The sequence below is a fragment of the Cyanistes caeruleus genome, chromosome 15, assembly GCF_971803275.1.
Source record: "Cyanistes caeruleus chromosome 15, bCyaCae1.hap1.1, whole genome shotgun sequence".
NCBI lineage: Eukaryota > Metazoa > Chordata > Aves > Passeriformes > Paridae > Cyanistes > Cyanistes caeruleus.
The window spans coordinates 406799-423943 of NC_141715.1; the positions used below are offsets into that span (position 1 = coordinate 406799).

Below are 17145 nucleotides of genomic sequence, written 5' to 3' on the forward strand. Positions count from 1 at the left end.
CTGCACAGAAATGTGTGAGTGGTCCCAGTGCAGCCAGCCCTGCCACATTCACACCCTTTGGGAATTCCTGGCCTCTGGTGTGTCCTGTGAAGATTCCCAGCACTGCTTTCACATTGGGTGCAGGTGGTTGTGTCCCATCCCACTGCAGGGCTGTATGGGAGTTCCATGGCCCCACCTGACCCCCAGGAAGGGGCAACCCAAACCTGACACAGGTGGGCCTTGGCCTTTGGGGGTTTGTGACTCTGCCATCCCAGGAGCCGAGTCCTTGATCTTTCCCCCATATATTGACCTGTGTTTTGCTAACACTGATGCCATGTGGCACTTCTGGGCAGAGGATGAGGCATTCCTGAGAAACGCTGAAATTCTGGGATTCCACTGCCCATGTCCATCATGGCACTGTGGGTGACATGGAGGGCTCGGCCACACAGAGCTTTTCTGCAGGGAGCATTTGGTGACAGTCAGAGTGACAGACCACGAGAGGGGAAGCCTGATGGGGACAGGGGCAGTTGCTGACACCACGTCCCCTGTGCCATGGCCCTTCTCTCGGGACTGCAGGTGGCAGGAGGATGCACAGGAGCAGTGGTGGGAACGGCAGGGACGTGCCAGCTCTCTCCACCCCAACCATCAGGAAAATGAATTTCACAGCTCAAGAAAGGATTAGTGTCTCATTAACCCAGGACAGGGGAAGCCTCCAGCAGACACAGGGAGAAGAATCAAGTGTCATGTGTGCTCAGAGTGAGTGGGATGTCTTCTGCAGGGGGTACCTGCTAAAAGCAGGGATCAAAATTAAGACTTGCTTTGTTTTAAATGAAAAGTGACTGGCATTGCCCCCCTTCCTGAAAACAAAGTAATTGAATTTATTAGTGTTTTATTTTTGTTGACAGTCTTTGTGTGTACTTGATGTGCTTTGTTACACTGAATTACCATTTAATAATGAGTGTGTGTGACACCAGAGCCTGCCCTGAGGTGGGCTCTGGAGCTGGAGCTCTGGAGCTGGAGCTCTGGAGCTGGAGCAGGTATGCACAAGGAGGTCTCTGCTGTTCAGGATTGTTGTGGCATTGCTGATTGATCTTGGTGGGCTGGGCAGAAGCTGACTTGGCCTGTGCCTGTTTCAAAAAACCACAAGAAGCGGTTCCAGTTGCTGTCACATTGCCCCATTTGTTGGTCTCCACTTTGGCTGAGATCTGGCTGGGCTGTCCTGAGCCAGGGTCCCCTGTGCTGCTGTTGAGGAATGAGCTCACTGTCTGCTCCCAGCAAATTCCTCACTGCTCCTGCCTCAAAGTTTCGGTGCTTTCAGAGTTAAATCTCCATTGCTGATACCCTTAAGCAGGAGCTTGCAGCATGTGGGCATGCTGGTTTCCATACTTCAGTGCAGATTCTTGCCACTGTAGCAGATAAAAATACCTGCTTTAGCAAACCACTCGTGGATAACCAGGTTTGTCCCTCTTGTGGGGTTTTACCTGGTGACAGGCCAAGTCCCAGACATTAAAAAAAGTCTCCCCAGGATTTGGCTCTGAAGTAATGTGAGGAGAATGTTCTTGGCTGAAGAGTTTGTGGTAGCTCTGTGGTTGTGAGTGACTGCCGTGTGGGAATGAGTTGTGCTGGGGCACCGGGAGCTGCAGGCGGTGTCAGCCCGGGCTGGGGACAGGAACTCGCCCAGGGCCTGACTGCGAGCTGTGCTGGGCCAGGCTCATCTCGCTGAGCACAATCCGCTGCCCAAGCCCTTGCTGTGCTTGTTTTTGTGCCCAGCCAGGCCCAGTGAGGTCCCTGAACCCTTTCCCTTTGCACAGCCCCGTGCTCTGCGCTGACAGCCGGTCCCTGTGGTCCCTGGGCGAGGCGCTGGCCCCAGCCCCGGCTGCCTGAGCAGGATCCCTCGGTGCAGGCCATGCATCACTGGCCGTGCCAGGTGCAATTAGCGTGCAGGCTCATCACATTAGGCTCAGGCTCTGAGCTGGCAGCACCAGTGCTCTCGTGTCTCTCCAGCTGGCTGTCACTCCCATCCCCACCTCTGCAACCAAGGGAAATCTCTTCAGGCAGCACACAGATAACACAGGTAATGAAGTAGCTGGAGGAAGCAGCTCACTGGCAAGCAGGAGCATGGGCTGACACATTCCTGGTACATCGAGTTGCCTTCAGAGCACTGTGTCCGAAGTTATTACTGACCCCACTCCTCACACACGGTCCCCTCTGCAATCTCCCCACTCCCCAAGGGGTTATGCTGATTTATCTAAAGGCAAACACCCACAGCTCTGTTCCTGGTCCTTACCTCTGTCCCTGTCTGTGTTTCCTTTGCTCTGTTCCTTCTCATCTCTTATCTCCACCACTTCACTGTGAGACAAATGCAAAAAAGTTTAAAGAAAAATCATGCTGACCTGGCTCTCTCAAGAAATATATTTCTGTCAGAAATGCTCCAGGAATTTCAGATCCCAGCTAACAGTGACAAAATGAGGTGGAAGAGGTTCTCTGGTTGTTTGTTTTGTTTCAAAGCTGGAAAAGTTGCTGCAGCAAGATCAGAGCCTGGTTTACTAGGCTCTCACTGCTTCACTGTGCTCTAACCATCCTGAAGCCTCTCTCAAAATTAGATGGCTTTTGTCATAGACTTGGGAAGGCATTAGGTGTGCCTGGAGAGAGGCTGTTAGGAGCGGGTGGGTAAAGCACTGGCAGCAGAGCTCTGTGGGACCCCGTGAGGGCACCCCCCGTGTCAGGTGCTGCTGTGGGTCGGGCCCGCCGGACGGTGTCCCTGGGTGCTGATGCTCTGCTCCCCTCCCTGCAGGTCCCCGTGCTTCGGCCCATGGACCTGATGGTGGAGGCCACTCCTCGGAGGGTGTTCGCCAACGCACACACCTACCACATCAACTCCATCTCCGTCAACAGCGACTACGAGACCTACATGTCAGCCGATGACCTGAGGATAAACCTGTGGAATTTCGAAATCACAAATCAAAGTTTTAGTATCCTTTGGTGTGAGTGGCTCTGGGGATGGTCCTGGGTCTCCGTGAGGTGCAGCCCCAGGGGACAGAGCGGGCAGTGCAGCAGCTGGCAGCCCCACACCTGGCTGTGGTGCTGCCTGTGTGCACCTGGCTGCAGAGCACCGAAGGTCCCAGCCCATGTGTCGTTCTCCAGGCACTGCCCTCTCATCTCTGCTGTGCCGCGGCGGCACGCCAGGCCATGCCCAGCACCCACCTGGAGCCCACGGCACAGCTGCCATTGCCACCACTGCTGCTGTCACCCCACCTGTGGGTGACACATGTCTGAATTTGCCCGCAGGGTCTGGTGGGGCAGGCAGGGGAGGAGACAGATGCCTTAGGGAAGATGGAAGCACTAGCGGTGCGTCCCCGTTACACCCTGCAGCGGGTGACAGGCTGCCAGTCACCGCTCTACAAATGAGGTGGTGACAGGCACACTCCTAACAGGCACGTCAGAAATAATAACCAGGGCACGAATCATTGGTGGTATTTATATGGTGTTTCCTGCTGAGAAATCCCTGGGGCATGACTTGGGCAGATGGAGAGGGTTTCGGCAGACACAGGCATGTGGCTATGGGAGCTCTGAGTGGCTGCAGGAGAGCAGGGCTGTGGAGCCTGCGTATTTGCAAGAATGAGGGTGGGGAGTACTAAATCCGTGTCAAACCTCAGGGAGTTCATGTGGCCCAAGGGACTTAGACAGGGGTTTTCTGTTGGTTGTTGTTCCCTGGGCTTTGCTGCCACTGCTGTTTTCAGTATGGTTACTCACCGTGCCACAGTGCTGCACTAAAAGATATTTCCTGTGGCCCGGGGTAGGTGGGCAGATGAGGTCTCATGCCCCACAGAGGGTCTTCCAGCCGTGATACCAGAGCTGGGGGTCCCAGCTTAGCAGAAGACATACTGGGTCTGGGCCTTCCCCCTGCAGGAGCGGGCTGGGCCCGCAGAACTGCTGCGGTTCTGCCCGAGGTGCGATGGAACACGCGGCCTGCAGGGCTGAGGGGCAGCGCCGGTGCCCAGAGCCATCAGTCCGGGCTGGCTCCTTGACTTCCCTCGCCAGACATCGTGGACATCAAGCCGGCCAACATGGAGGAGCTGACGGAGGTGATCACGGCGGCCGAGTTCCACCCGCACCACTGCAACACCTTCGTGTACAGCAGCAGCAAGGGCACCATCCGCCTGTGCGACATGCGAGCCGCTGCCCTCTGCGACCGCCACGCCAAGTGTGAGTGCGGCACCGCGGCCCTGGCCTGGCACAGAGCGAGAACGCCAGTGGAGACCCAGCTGGGCTCGGGTCTGCCCTAGAGCCTCCTTCCTTTCTCCCCATGGCTGCCATCCCCACAGGATCAGCCAGGGCCATCTCGGGGTTCAGCTGCTCCCGTGGAGGGGGAGCTGGGAAGGCTGCTGCGGGAGGAGGGAGCTGCTGCAGGCAGGGCAGCACCCGCTCAGTGCCACAGAAAGTAGGTTTGTTGTATAAGAGAGAATTAGTGCTCAGAAATCCTTTCCATGAGCTCAGCAGCCCAGATCTGCTTCTGCAGCAGGAGCAAAGCCACACAGAAGCCTTCAGCCCAAAGCAAAAATAGCTACTCCGAGCCCCTGATCTGCCCGGCCGCTGGCTTTGGTTCACAGACCCACTCAGGGACTGGGCAGCACCAGCTGTGTGCTGGGACCCTCGTGCTGGCATCTCCTCTGTGTGTGAGTGTGTGCTGGGACCCTCGTGCTGGCATCTCCTCTGTGTGTGAGTGTGTGCTGGGACCCCCGTGCTGGCATCTCCTCTGTGTGTGAGTGTGTGCTGGGACCCTCGTGCTGGCATCTCCTCTGTGTGTGAGTGTGTGCTGGGACCCTCGTGCTGGCATCTCCTCTGTGTGTGTGTGTGTGCTGGGACCCCCGTGCTGGCATCTCCTCTGTGTGTGAGTGTGTGCTGGGACCCCCGTGCTGGCATCTCCTCTGTGTGTGTGTGCTGGGACCCCGTGCAGCAGAGCCCCCACGGCAGGGCAGGTGGCCATGGCCCTCCTGCCCATTCCCACAGTGCTCACAGGGATTCCAGTGCCTCGTGACTGACCTGCTGTGAGCAACAGAGACATGTCCCGGGCTCAGCTGCCTTCTGGATGCCTGAGATCTTTATTTTTCCTTGTTGCTATCACTTTTAATATGGAAAAAGCCTCTGGGTTTCTGCTGGTGGTAAATGGCCACAGCTCTGCTGTGGTCCTGCTGTGGGCAGTGCCTTTTCTGCATTGTAGAAATCATTTATATGGGCACTTCAGACATTTTTCTCACTATTCTGGAGCTCCAGGACTTGGAGAGGGGGTGATAAACCTAAGCCATGTGGGTGCTGGTACAACATCATGCACATGCTCTCTCCCAGGAGCTTCCTGTGGTACCAGGACAGCGTGGCAGGTCCCTGGCCTGAGATCAGGGAGCTCCTGCCTCAGCTAATGCTAGGGCTTGTTCTTTCCTCTTGCACAGTTTTTGAAGAGCCTGAAGACCCAAGTAACCGGTCATTTTTTTCTGAGATCATCTCCTCAATCTCTGATGTCAAATTCAGCCACAGTGGAAGGTACATCATGACCCGGGACTACCTCACTGTCAAGGTGTGGGACTTGAACATGGAGAACCGGCCCATTGAGACCTACCAGGTGAGTGTGGCACAGCCAGGTGCATTGAGCAGTGGGGCACCCCCTGCGCTCCTCCCTGTGCCAGGAGCAGCGGGTACACACACCTGCTGTGGGGGCCTTTGTGCCTGTAGATGGTGGAAAGCAGAGTTGTTAAATGTGGGCTCAAGTGGCCTGGTGAGTTGTCACCATGTCCCCAGGCTGGGGGGGTGAGGAGAGAAAGCTCAGGGTGCTGGCAGCTGGGAGAGCCAGGTGGGAGGCCTTGTGCAGGGCAGTAGCCCTGTCACTGTCACCCTTTGCTGGGGGATGTCCCCTGGCACTGCCTGGTGGTGCCCAAGCCGTGTGCAGGGAGTGGCTGGGGGTGCTTAGGGAAGAGTGATGCTCGTGGGAGGGCACGGGATGCCAGGCAGAGCCCAGGGCAGCCCGGCTGTGCTGAGCACAGGGCTGGGCTGGGTGTGCCAGCCCCGTGAGCCCAGCTGAGTCTGCAGTCTGTGCTGGTCAGTGTGGGGGCCTCATCCTGTCCCTCTCACCGGCAGGTCCACGACTACCTGCGGAGCAAGCTGTGCTCGCTCTACGAGAACGACTGCATCTTTGACAAGTTTGAGTGCGTCTGGAACGGGTCTGACAGGTGAGCATTGGCGGCCTGGCTGCATTCAGCACAGGGATGCTCGCTTTGCTTTGGCCCAAGGGCTCCCGTGGCCCCTGGGCAGCCCCTTCCTGGCCTTTGGCTGGGTGCAGGGCGTGGAAGGGTTCAGCAGGGACCACCTACAGCTGCAGCCTGTACACGGGTGGGGGAATCCTGAGGGTCCTGCTCTCTCCTGGACAGAATCAGTTCTGACTCTCTGTCACCCACAGCTGGAGGAAGGTAGTGGTAGATTTAGCTCCAGGTTGCCAGAATCTGGGGATAATGGGTATCTGGGTGTGACTTACACCGAGCTGTGTGGCAGGAAGCGTGTGAGCCCCTTGCAGGGTTTTTGTCTGAGCCATCAGAGTGAGCTGACAGGGCACAGCTGGGCCTGAGACAAATTCCAATGCTTGCCCAAATCTCATTATGCCTCTGAATGTTCATTCTGCCTCTGGTCACCAGCAGTTTGCCTCTGAAAAGGTGTGAAAATCATCTGTCCTTCCCCGTTGCAGTGTCATCATGACCGGCTCCTACAACAATTTCTTCCGCATGTTCGACCGCAACACCAAGCGCGACGTGACGCTGGAGGCGTCGCGGGAGAACAGCAAACCCCGTGCCATCCTCAAACCCCGCAAGGTCTGCGTGGGTGGAAAGCGCAGGAAAGACGAGATCAGCGTGGACAGTCTGGACTTTAGCAAAAAGATTCTGCACACAGCTTGGCACCCCTCCGAGAACATCATCGCTGTGGCAGCCACGAACAACCTGTACATATTCCAGGACAAGGTTAACTAGGAGGACCAGGTCCTGGTGTCTCATGGACTAGGAGTCTCATGTACTGATACAAGTAAACACAAGGTTTCAACTGTTCCTTTCCTTTCTTTCTTTCTTTGTTTTCCTTTCCTTCCTGTTCTTTGTTCAGTTCCTGCTCTGCAGATCAAGGTTGTGCAGAGGAGCACTGGGGGCACCCCCCAGACACCAGATTTACACAGGGAGAGCTGAGACTTCTTACAGGGCAGTGTGAGGATGACAGGCCTGGGTGTCCCGTGTCCCCAGGCATGTCCCCAGGCAGTGCTGGGGTGGCAGTGGCCCTCTGCCGATGGCTGAGGAGGTGATGTGGAGGGGCTGTCAGCTGGGGAAGGGATTGGTGGGGTAACACACTGTGGGCTCTGGCCAGCTCTGGTAGCGATGGTCCCACCCCAGTTGCTTTAAACCTGACCCCAGAAATATTCTACCTGTTCTGTTGAAGATTGGAATGTTGCCTCCCTTTGCCATTTTCCACATTTGTCTTTTTATTACAATTATTTTGTGTTTTACCAACAGAGACAGCAAAACCAAACATAAAATGGAGAAGTTCAGTTTTGCAATGGACAAGCTTAAGGGGAGGGGGGTATGTGCTGCACCTCCAGCTGTGTCTGCTCCAGCCAGGTTGTCCCCCCAGCCCCCAGAACCCTCCTGAGGATTTGGCTTTGTAGATACTGTGGTGCCTTCTTTGGTATATGAAATACCTTTATAAATGATGCTTCCGACCTGCATTGATCGCAAACCAAACCAACCCTGGGCTCTGCTGCAGTTCTGGGCTTTGCTTTGGTCATTTTTCTCATTCCATTGTGAGCTCTTGCATGTTGTGACTGTCTCTCTTTCTCTATCTCTCTCTCTCTCTCTTTCTCTCTCTTTCTCTCTTTTTTAATTAATTTATTTATTTATTCAATTTTTTTAAAGATAAAGTATAAGTTGCTAATTTATGACCTAAAAAAAGAATCCACCTGTATATTGCTGTTAGCCCCTGACACACCCCCTAGGTGTGTCAGAGAGAGGCTGTCTGCAGTCCTACATTATAATAACAATGATAATAATAATAAAACCAGTAACACTTTCTCTTTGCATGGCGAGGCTGCCTCTTTCTACTTTACAGATTGGTCAGGTCCCTCTTTATTTGAGCAACTGTTCAATGAAAAAAGATTGACTGGATTTCCTGTAAATCTGAAAACTGCTCCTGCAGAAGAAGCAAATGAAGTCAATTACAAAACTCAACAGTATCGCTTCGGCAGTGGCTCCACAGGGGTGACCCCGCTGCCATCCCGCCCGAGGGGGCAGCTGGCACCCCCAAGGCCTTCAGGGATCAGCCACGAGTCACCGAGGGCCAGGTGTCCCCCGGGACAGCCTCTCTGCTGATGGCACCATGAGGATCATGGCATGTCCCAACCACGGAAAGGAACTGCTGCACACCCACAGAGCTCACGGACTGCGCGGAAAACCAGGAGCTGGCTGGAGGCAGGGGCCCCCCGCGCGCCGCTTTCGGAGGAGCCATTCCAAGGGAAGAACAAAGTGCACTGGCGTACGGATTTATTCCAAGGGATGGCTTTCAGGAGTAACTTTTTATAAAAATGAAATGGTAAAATAAAATAGCAAGAGTAAACAAACCATTTTATAAGAAAATGCTCCTTTTTGGTTCTGTAAGGAAAGCCTGCTCTGCGGTGTCAGAAGTAAAGTTGTCCCAAACGTGTCCGTGTGGAGTCGATGCCTGTCGTGCCTCTCGCGCTGGGGACAGCGGCTCTGCAGTGTCTGAAGGCTGCCAGGGCCATGCTGAGGAGGGGTGACCAGAGGATCCCCAAGCCCCTGGCAATTCTGGGTCCCTCTGAGGGTGTGGGACAGTGGGAACACGTGCAGGTCCCCCACTGCACAGGAACCTCGGCCCCTGACACAGCCCTGGAGGGAGCTGCTGGCCCCTCCTCAGTCCCTGCCCTAATTCTGGGCTGCACCTGGTGATGAATTCAAACAGCAGCCCTTAATCAGCAGCTGAAGGGCATGGACTGTGTAGTCAGGGAGATGTTCCTCAGACACTCATTTACCTTCACATTAGCTGCAGGACCTTAATCAGCTGAAGCAGCAGGAACTCAGCCCTGGCTCTGCTCCATCGGGTGCAGCACGCTCTGGGTTGCTGGATCTGGTTGCCCCACAAGGAAGAACTCAGTTCAACTTTTTTCAACAGCAGTGTTTCTTTCCCTTTCTTAAGCTTGCTTGTGGGTGCTTGGCCACAGAGGGCAGGGCCAGCCAGGGGATCTCCTGGGCTGCCAGAGCAATGGTGCTAGGGAAGCAGTCAGCATCCCTTTAACCCAACCTTCTTTCTGGATGAGGATTCCAGGGGCTGTCCCCCTACCTCCAGGGAAACTGGGGACTGCCTAAGGGGCTGCCAGGGGGAACCAGCTCCATGGTCCACCAGCAGCACCCCCTGCCAGGAGCCCTTTATGTGGGCATGAATGCTTTATCCACAGAATAAGCAAATAAATCTTTATGAACATCTGGTCTCCATAAACCAGATCAATTAAAATTAATAGCCATCTTATTTGATGAACAAGTTCATGATATTCTAAACCAGCCATAACAAATACACAGCTTCCCCCTGGGCTATGTTGATCAAGAGGAAATCCAGTTACTGGCAGAGGCAGGGAGTGGGCTCAGGCACACTGTCCTGCTCTGGGCACCAGCTGTGTCCCAGACACGACCATGGCCACACACGAGGGCACCGTGCTGGCTGGCAGGGGCAGGTGGGCCATGAGAATGTGGGGAGGGCAGTGGGGGCCCCTTGTGCCCACCCTGTGCTGGGGAGTCAGGGGGTTCAGTACTGGCAGCTGAGCCCTGGAATGAGCTGAGCTGGCTGTCATACAGGGAGATTGTCCCACAGCCCAGCCACGGCTCCTCCAGCCCTGCAAGCCTCCCTGGCCAGCCTTGGTTGCACTTTCTGGGTGGGAGCTACATGTCCCACAGGTCTCGCCCTTCTGGTGCAAGCCAGCTGCAATCCTCACTTCACCCCCAGCAAAGGCATTGACTGACACTGGTTTCAGGTGGTTTGGGTACCCTCACACCAATGGAAGGGGCAGACACCAAGAGGGGAGGGACACTGGCCATGACCTTAGGGCGTACACTCTTCCTAGGAGCACCACAGAGCTCCACATCCCACTGTCAGCAGCACAAGTCTCCTCAGACTTTCCCAGTCATTGTCAAACAACCCCTCTCTCTTGCTGCTCAGCCTCCTCCTCTAAGAGCAAGCAGCAGAAAAAAACTGGCTCTGCAAGCACTGCCAGCTCATGTTTAAGCAACAGACAAAAGAGCTAAACTAGAAAATCATTCTGCTCACCCCCCTTGCCCACATGCTGACCCCACACTGCCACAGGTCCTGTTCTGCCAAGCACAGCCAAGAATGTAGGCAGTATCACTTCAGTCGTTTGCTTTACTCATAAATTCACAAATCCAACAAAATCCAACAGAAATCGGGATTAGGCCTGTACAATCCATATATAAAAAGGGTTGGTTTATTGTAGTTCAAATACATAAACTGAACAATCCCAACATTTCAAAATTAAACTTTAGAAACACAAGTTTAACATTCAAAACAGGAGTATAGTTTACAAGAATTGCCCAGAGGGGGTATGCACAGTCTAATCCAGAAGTATGTAAAGATCACTTTATCGTAAATAAAAATGTGTTTATACAACCGTCCTGGCCTGCTCGGTCACCTCTGGGATTTCCAGCTTCGAGCAATCCTCATTAGACAGAACTTCACTTGGGCAGAGCAACCTGACTGCTGCAAACCAATGGCTGGGGGCAGGAACAGAGCAGCCTGTGAACAAACCTGGTTTGGTCTCCAAGTCCCTGTTCTCCACTCGGCTCTAACCCTGGCTCTAACAGATTTAGTCCCATTCCCCAGGGTGGAAGCAGAGAACTGGGACTGCTGTTTCCAGAGCCAGCTGTCAATGATCAGGGATTTAAGCTACCAGAGCGTGTCCCCTCCTCCTGCACGGACTGCGGGCACCAGGAGGCAGCTGGTGGCAACACACAGGACACGCTCAAAGCACAACAGGATCACCCTTGGGACTCACACGTAGGACACTGCTGCGAGGAAAGCCCCTGGCAGCAGACACCCACACCTCACACACCCCGCCCCTAGACCCACAGTCACCAGACAGCCCACACCTTGGGATTTGTCAGTCATGCTCCAATTAACTCATAAATATCTTTAATGTGGGTTTTTGTTGCTGTTGGTTTTCCCCCCAGAGATCATTTTATGTTCACTAGTGCTGCTTCTGCCTCTGCTCCTCAGATGTTTGAATATATTCACGGCAATGGATGTGTGTAACCTGACAGATGGCTCATGCAAGCGTTTGGATTTCACAGACACCCCTGGACGAGGAGCACTCCGTGGCTATTTCGTTGTTCTCCGCGTGGGCTCGGAGGCGGTGGGCGGCGGGGGCGGCCCGCGCCGGTCCAGGTCATCCACGTAGGACACGATGAGCTTGCGCCGCTCCTCGGGCACGCAGTCCAGCACCAGGTACCGCTTGTCATTCTGCAGGATCTTCTCCACGTCCTTCAGGTGCTGATCGGACTCCTGGATCAGCTTTTTGGATCTGAAAGCAGGAGAACAGCACTGGAGCAGGCTGGAGGCGGAGAGCCCCGGGGAAGCCCAGGAGCCAACGGACAGGCCCGCCAGGGAAGGCTGCAGGGACCTGGCCATCTTCTGGGCTAGAAAGAGGGCACATTAGCTTGGGACTGGGCACCTGACTGCTCTGGGCACAGAAAACACAGGCTCCTTGCCTACACTTGTGCTGTGTTAATTAAGCACCGTGAAAGACTTGAATAACAGACATCAGCTGGGAAAAAACAGACATCAGTTTGCTGCCGTTTGTATGGCCAAGGCAGAGTAAAAGCCAAGCCCTGCACTAGCATGGCATTCCCCACCTGTAAGTGATGAATTTGGTCTCTTTGAGCAGCGTCCGGAAGTCGGCTTTGGCAGTGATGTATTTGTCTCGGATGTATTCCTCAAACTCCCTTTGCTTTTTCTGGAAGATGAAAGGTAAACCTGAACCACTGAATGCAGCTCCAGTACTTCCTGCAATTGAACACACTGAAAACCTGCAGTAATTACATGTTAATTATACTTTTCCTTACCTTCTACAGTTTTAGTTTTTAAAAAATCATATTTAACTACTGTGTGCACACAGAGCTGAACCCACTGCAGCAGCCACTGACTCATCCCTCTGTACCCTGCACCACACTGAAGTTGGCAAGAGCGATGCAAACCACTCACCCTGTCACTCGAAGAGAATTTAATGCACCTTGGATCTTCTTTAATGATTTTTTTCACTTCCTTCCATGTTGATGTTAAAGTTATCTTTCAAAAGAAGCAAATAGTTAAATAAAAAGTAAATTAGATTCTAAGAATATGGAATGCAAACCCTAACCTCTGAAGCCTTTAAATATGTCCCGAGTCCAGTGATGAACTTGCTGTTATGTGCTGGGTTCTGATAACTTAACACTATTACAGCTGTATTTTTAAAATGAGTTGATTTTACATAGTGACTCTTCTTTTATATTTTGAGATGGCACCTTCATATCAAGGTCCTTTAAATATCATTTACTTTCCAAAGTCTTTTTCTAGTACAATTATGTATATTGTGTTAAAAATTACCCACAGAAAACTTGACTCTAAACTAAAATAACTAATGCATTAAAAACCAGGTAAAAACCTCTAGGTTAAATGAAAGCTGCTTGAAGCTGGCACAGAACTAAGAAAAAGGAAACCTCACTAAACCCCCAATGCACAGAATCAGGGATGCATTCCACTGCATAAGCAGAGGAGTTCAGGTTCAGCAGGAGAACATCAGAACAAACAGGGTAAGACTATACTGATGGCCATTAAGGCAAACACCCTGAATATCTGAAGGAGTCAGACAGTGAAGAATATTAAATAACTCAGTACTGAAGAAATAAAAATAAGATGAAAAGATCACTGATTAGAAGTTTGTATGTTAATTAACAGTATGTTCAGTCAAAGTAAAACTTCAGACAAACAGGCAAGGAAACATAATGCACAAATTTTGCTATGAAGGAAAAAAGAGAGATATGAAGCAAAGAGGCCCTGGAAATAAAACCAAACCAATCACATTGTGGGATGGAAAAACAGAAAAAAGAGAAATCCCAGTGAGCTGCAAAGATCGGCAATTTGAACATCAACAGCTCTCACCGCTGAAGTTTCATCCAGAAGTTGCCTGAAATGTTCCCTCTTCTTTTTGGTAAGTGCCTCAATATGCTCATTAAAGAGCTTCTCTTTCTCCTCTCTCTCGAGCAGGGACCCCGACTCCCAGCGGTGATCTTTGCGCAGAGTCCTCCTGGTGTCAGACCAGGACACATCTGAAGAACGCACCTGAGCCAGAGATGATTTGTTTGTAAACCAGTTTTTCCACAGTTTGCTGAGAATTATTATACGCTTATTTTTTTATCTGGTTTAAAGTTAAGGTTAAAATAAAAGATAAGCCCTCAGCTTTTAAGAAGAGACTGCAGCAGGTTCCCCACAAACACTGAACAGGCAGCAGCAGAAGGAATTCCTCTGCATTGGTTCAGAGCAGACTGAGATGTCCCACTGACTCGGCTGAGCATTCCCAAAGCCAGAAAATCCAAGCACCCTCCTTTCCTTCCTGCTCTGTGCCTAACGCCCTGTGTTCACCACAGCCTTGGAGATCATCATTTCCAGGGACAGCAGGAGCTCTGCAGTGCTTCCAGAGCCCTGTTTCCAGCCCAGAGAGCACCCTCTGGATGAGAACCCTAAATGCACAGCCTTCCCTTCCGACCACATCAACACTCCCGGTGGGAATCCACCTCTTTAAACTCCAAATGCCAAAAAGCTTTAACAGGGAGCACCCACCAGCTACAGCCTGCCCTGAGGAGCCGAGGTGGCTGTCAGTGCCTCACCATGTCTGACAGCAGTGCCTTGAAGTTCTGTATGGCCTCCTCCCGCTTGTGCTGCTCGCGCTCCCGGTCGATCTCCTTGGTCTGCTCCGAGCGCGCTTTCTGCACCTCCCGCTCGCGCTCCCGCAGGCTCGCCTCGATGCGCGCCTGCCGCTCCAGCTCCTTCTCCTTCTCAGAATCTAAATTCTGAAATTCAACAACAAGCTTTTCTCAATAAAAGCAACACTTTTCATTAGAAAGAGAAGTGAAGGGCTATCATACCAAAGGCAGCTCAGAACAAAACACTTTAAAGGGATTTGGGATCTACGGATTGCCAGATTTTGCTTGGAGAGCTATGCCGAAGCAATACAGGGTTTACATGGGAGAGAGACAAATTTGGTCACAGATCAAGTATTCCCAGGAGCTGTGTCCAGTGACAGACTCTGAGTAAGGGAGGCCAAAGGGATTGCTGTTTGTTGGCCCAGTTTTACATTCTCAACCACTAATTGCCTGGAGGTAGGAATATTGGATTAAGAGAGAAGCAGCAGTGAAGGAACTGGATATGGACACACATCCCTGATGCAAGCTCAGCTGATAGGGAAAATCACAGCAAAGGAAATGCAGCCCATCCTAGGGGGAAGTAATCAATGTGGTATCTGTAGCTGCTGCAGTTTTACAGTCATTTTTACCAGCAGTGATTTCATAGGAATCTTGGAGGCATAACTTCTCCCAGGTACCGTGTGTGTGCATGCACACAGGTTCCACAAACATCCCACCAGGGCCAGAACTTCTAAGTTCCAAGCTGCCCTTCTGGGGTACTCCTACAGTAACTCTGGTATGGAATTCTCTTCAGCACAGAGCAGTCTGCCCCAGCACACCCGCAGCCACACTCCCGCTGCTCCCCGCCGACCTTGGCTATTTTCTCGATGTACTGCTTGAACAGATCCTCCCTCTGTGAGGAGCTGTCCACCGCCTTGTACCGCGGGTCAGTCTCCACTTTGTCCTTCACTTTGCTCCAGCGAGACTGACTATCCAGGTGGTGGTTTGCCAGCAGCTCAAAGAAGTCCATTTTGATCTGTTATACAGACAGAAACAGAAAGACAACACTTGAGAAAGACACTTTAATATCCCACAGTTTGCTCTTATGAAAAAAGGAGCTGACTTACCTTCATCAGTGGGATCACATTAACATTACATACATTGCAATTTAGAGCAATCACTAAAACTCTGAATTTAACCATAACTGCAGCCCAAATTCACTGTTGAGACAATTTTGCCAAAGCAGATACATTTAGGCAATCTGCTACATATCAGATGAACTCTTTAAAGAATGATCCACCAGTACACTCGTTATTATTTTACTCCAATTTAAGCTTTTTTTTGAGCTTTTATATATGTCAAATTAACAAGTTACTGTTGCTGCATGGTAGCATTTTGTGTATCAGTACTCCAGAAGCCATGCAGCATGAAACAGGGTCCTAGAGAAATCAGATGCTTATGGATTTATCCTTCAGGTGTACAATTAACACAGGTAAATGCTTGGATCCGCCAAAAAAGAGCAATGTCTTAAGATGGATCTAATCAATAAGGAATTATCCATATATGGTAATTAAGTAAATGATACTTAGGATGGACATGCACATTTACATAAAAGTTTAAAGAAAATGTTTTGGTCTATTTTGTCAGTCAGAAATGGCATGTCATGTTCCTGTCCGTAACAACAGCCACTGCAAGGGCTGGCAGAGGCTCATTCACAGCAGCTTTCATTTCAATACAACTAGCAACATGTTTTCATCCAAAGTCCCAGAACCAGCAGCTGTAGGGGCAACAATTGTGCCTTTATTAGCTTGATTTCTGGGGAAGGTGATGTCCCTGTTCCTGCTGCACATTAGCTTTAGGTCACCATCCACTCCTGGCAGGCTGGTTGGCGTTTCAGCCTCCCCCTCCCAAAGCAGAGGCGAGGGGCTGAGCTGCCTCGCTCGCTGGGGCCAGGGCAAAGGGTTCTGCCTCCACAGCACCCCACACCCTGCCAGGCCACAAACTCAACACATTATGGCATATAGATTAAAACCCTGAAATCCAGGAGGGGACTCGCTACTTATCTCCCCTCCCCATCCCTTAAAATAGGGAAAGTAGGAGAAGCAGTTTAGCTGCAGAACACTGAGTTTCCTCAGGGAAGGGAGCAGATGGACAGAGCAGGCTCCAGCTTGCCAGCGACCTGGCACATCCTCATCCTCTAAAACGTGTTTAGTAACAGAATGCAGGAATGGAATGAAGATCAGCACCAACATTCTGCAGCCTTGCCCACCAATACTTTTAGTTCTTCAAAATATTAACATATAAACATTAGAGGCTCTATAGGCTTTCTTTACTATATCAAAGGAGACTAAGACAGTAAAGCAGAGATCAGAGACCAGCCCCTTAGTGCCAGTGGGATGTTGTGCTACAGCACTACTGCTTTATCTTAAAGGAGCTCAACAAAATGCTAAGAAAACTGTTTATTCATTGCAAAATTAAGAATGTTGTTTCAAAACATCATAAAACATGCATGCAGATTCAAAGTATGAAGCTTTCTAAGCCATGGCATTTGAAATATTAGAAACCAAACAGTTCCCAGTTGTTACTACAGAAGTCTCTAAGGTAAGGGTATCCCCAACTCTTGCACAAATCACCTGTGCATGTATTCCAAGGAGGAGGTGCTCTAAAGCATGGTTTTCACTTCTTTCAGGGGCCCTGTACATAGCACAGGCATTGCCACCTCATTTTAAATTTTAAAAGAAGATTAAAATGTCTCAAATAATTGAGTCTAAAGCATCTCACTAAGGAGTAAGGCTCTCAGATGGCAGCTGTGGACAGTGAGCTCTGTGAGTGTGCACACAGGGACTGGCACCCCACGGGGCTCTGGCCTGGGGACAGCCCAGGGACATGGCAAAAGGCACATCCTGGAGAGCACAGGAGCAGCCTGGGCACCACCACCTGCCCACAGTGCCCTCCCTGACATCCTAGGCACCCCCTACTCCTCTCTGCCCTCTGACAAGTGTTGCCATGGGTTTTACTCACCGAAATCAGGCACAGGAATAAAACCAGCCACTGGAAAAGCTGGCTGCTCCATCCCCCTCCCATGAGCCATAACCCCATAAGGCAAAATCAAACATTATATATATATAATCTAAAACCCTTACGTTAAAGATTTCTGTAAAGTTGATTCTCTGTGAGTAAAGATTTTGGA

General features: G+C 51.5%; 2 protein-coding genes across 13 annotated transcripts in view; one reads left to right on the top strand and one right to left on the bottom strand.

The window, feature by feature from the left end:
- PPP2R2B (protein phosphatase 2 regulatory subunit Bbeta) overlaps positions 1–8700 on the top strand; it is a 67061-nt gene extending 58361 nt beyond the window's left edge. For both annotated transcript variants that reach the window (XM_023935788.2, XM_086851253.1), the window contains 5 exons: positions 2774–2951; positions 4021–4185; positions 5427–5596; positions 6109–6200; positions 6710–8700. In XM_023935788.2, coding sequence (XP_023791556.1) covers positions 2774–2951; positions 4021–4185; positions 5427–5596; positions 6109–6200; positions 6710–6989 — 885 coding nt within the window. In that variant the 3' untranslated portion in view covers positions 6990–8700. The remainder of the gene's footprint in view (positions 1–2773; positions 2952–4020; positions 4186–5426; positions 5597–6108; positions 6201–6709) is intronic.
- A 1791-nt stretch (positions 8701–10491) lies between these two features.
- The window catches only part of TCERG1 (transcription elongation regulator 1), a 29166-nt gene continuing 22512 nt past the window's right edge, over positions 10492–17145 (bottom strand). For all 11 annotated transcript variants that reach the window (XM_086851266.1, XM_086851259.1, XM_086851260.1 and 8 more), the window contains 6 exons: positions 14827–14991; positions 13941–14123; positions 13216–13395; positions 12280–12363; positions 11931–12031; positions 10492–11599 (listed from right to left, as the gene is read on the bottom strand). In XM_086851266.1, coding sequence (XP_086707392.1) covers positions 11398–11599; positions 11931–12031; positions 12280–12363; positions 13216–13395; positions 13941–14123; positions 14827–14991 — 915 coding nt within the window. In that variant the 3' untranslated portion in view covers positions 10492–11397. The remainder of the gene's footprint in view (positions 11600–11930; positions 12032–12279; positions 12364–13215; positions 13396–13940; positions 14124–14826; positions 14992–17145) is intronic.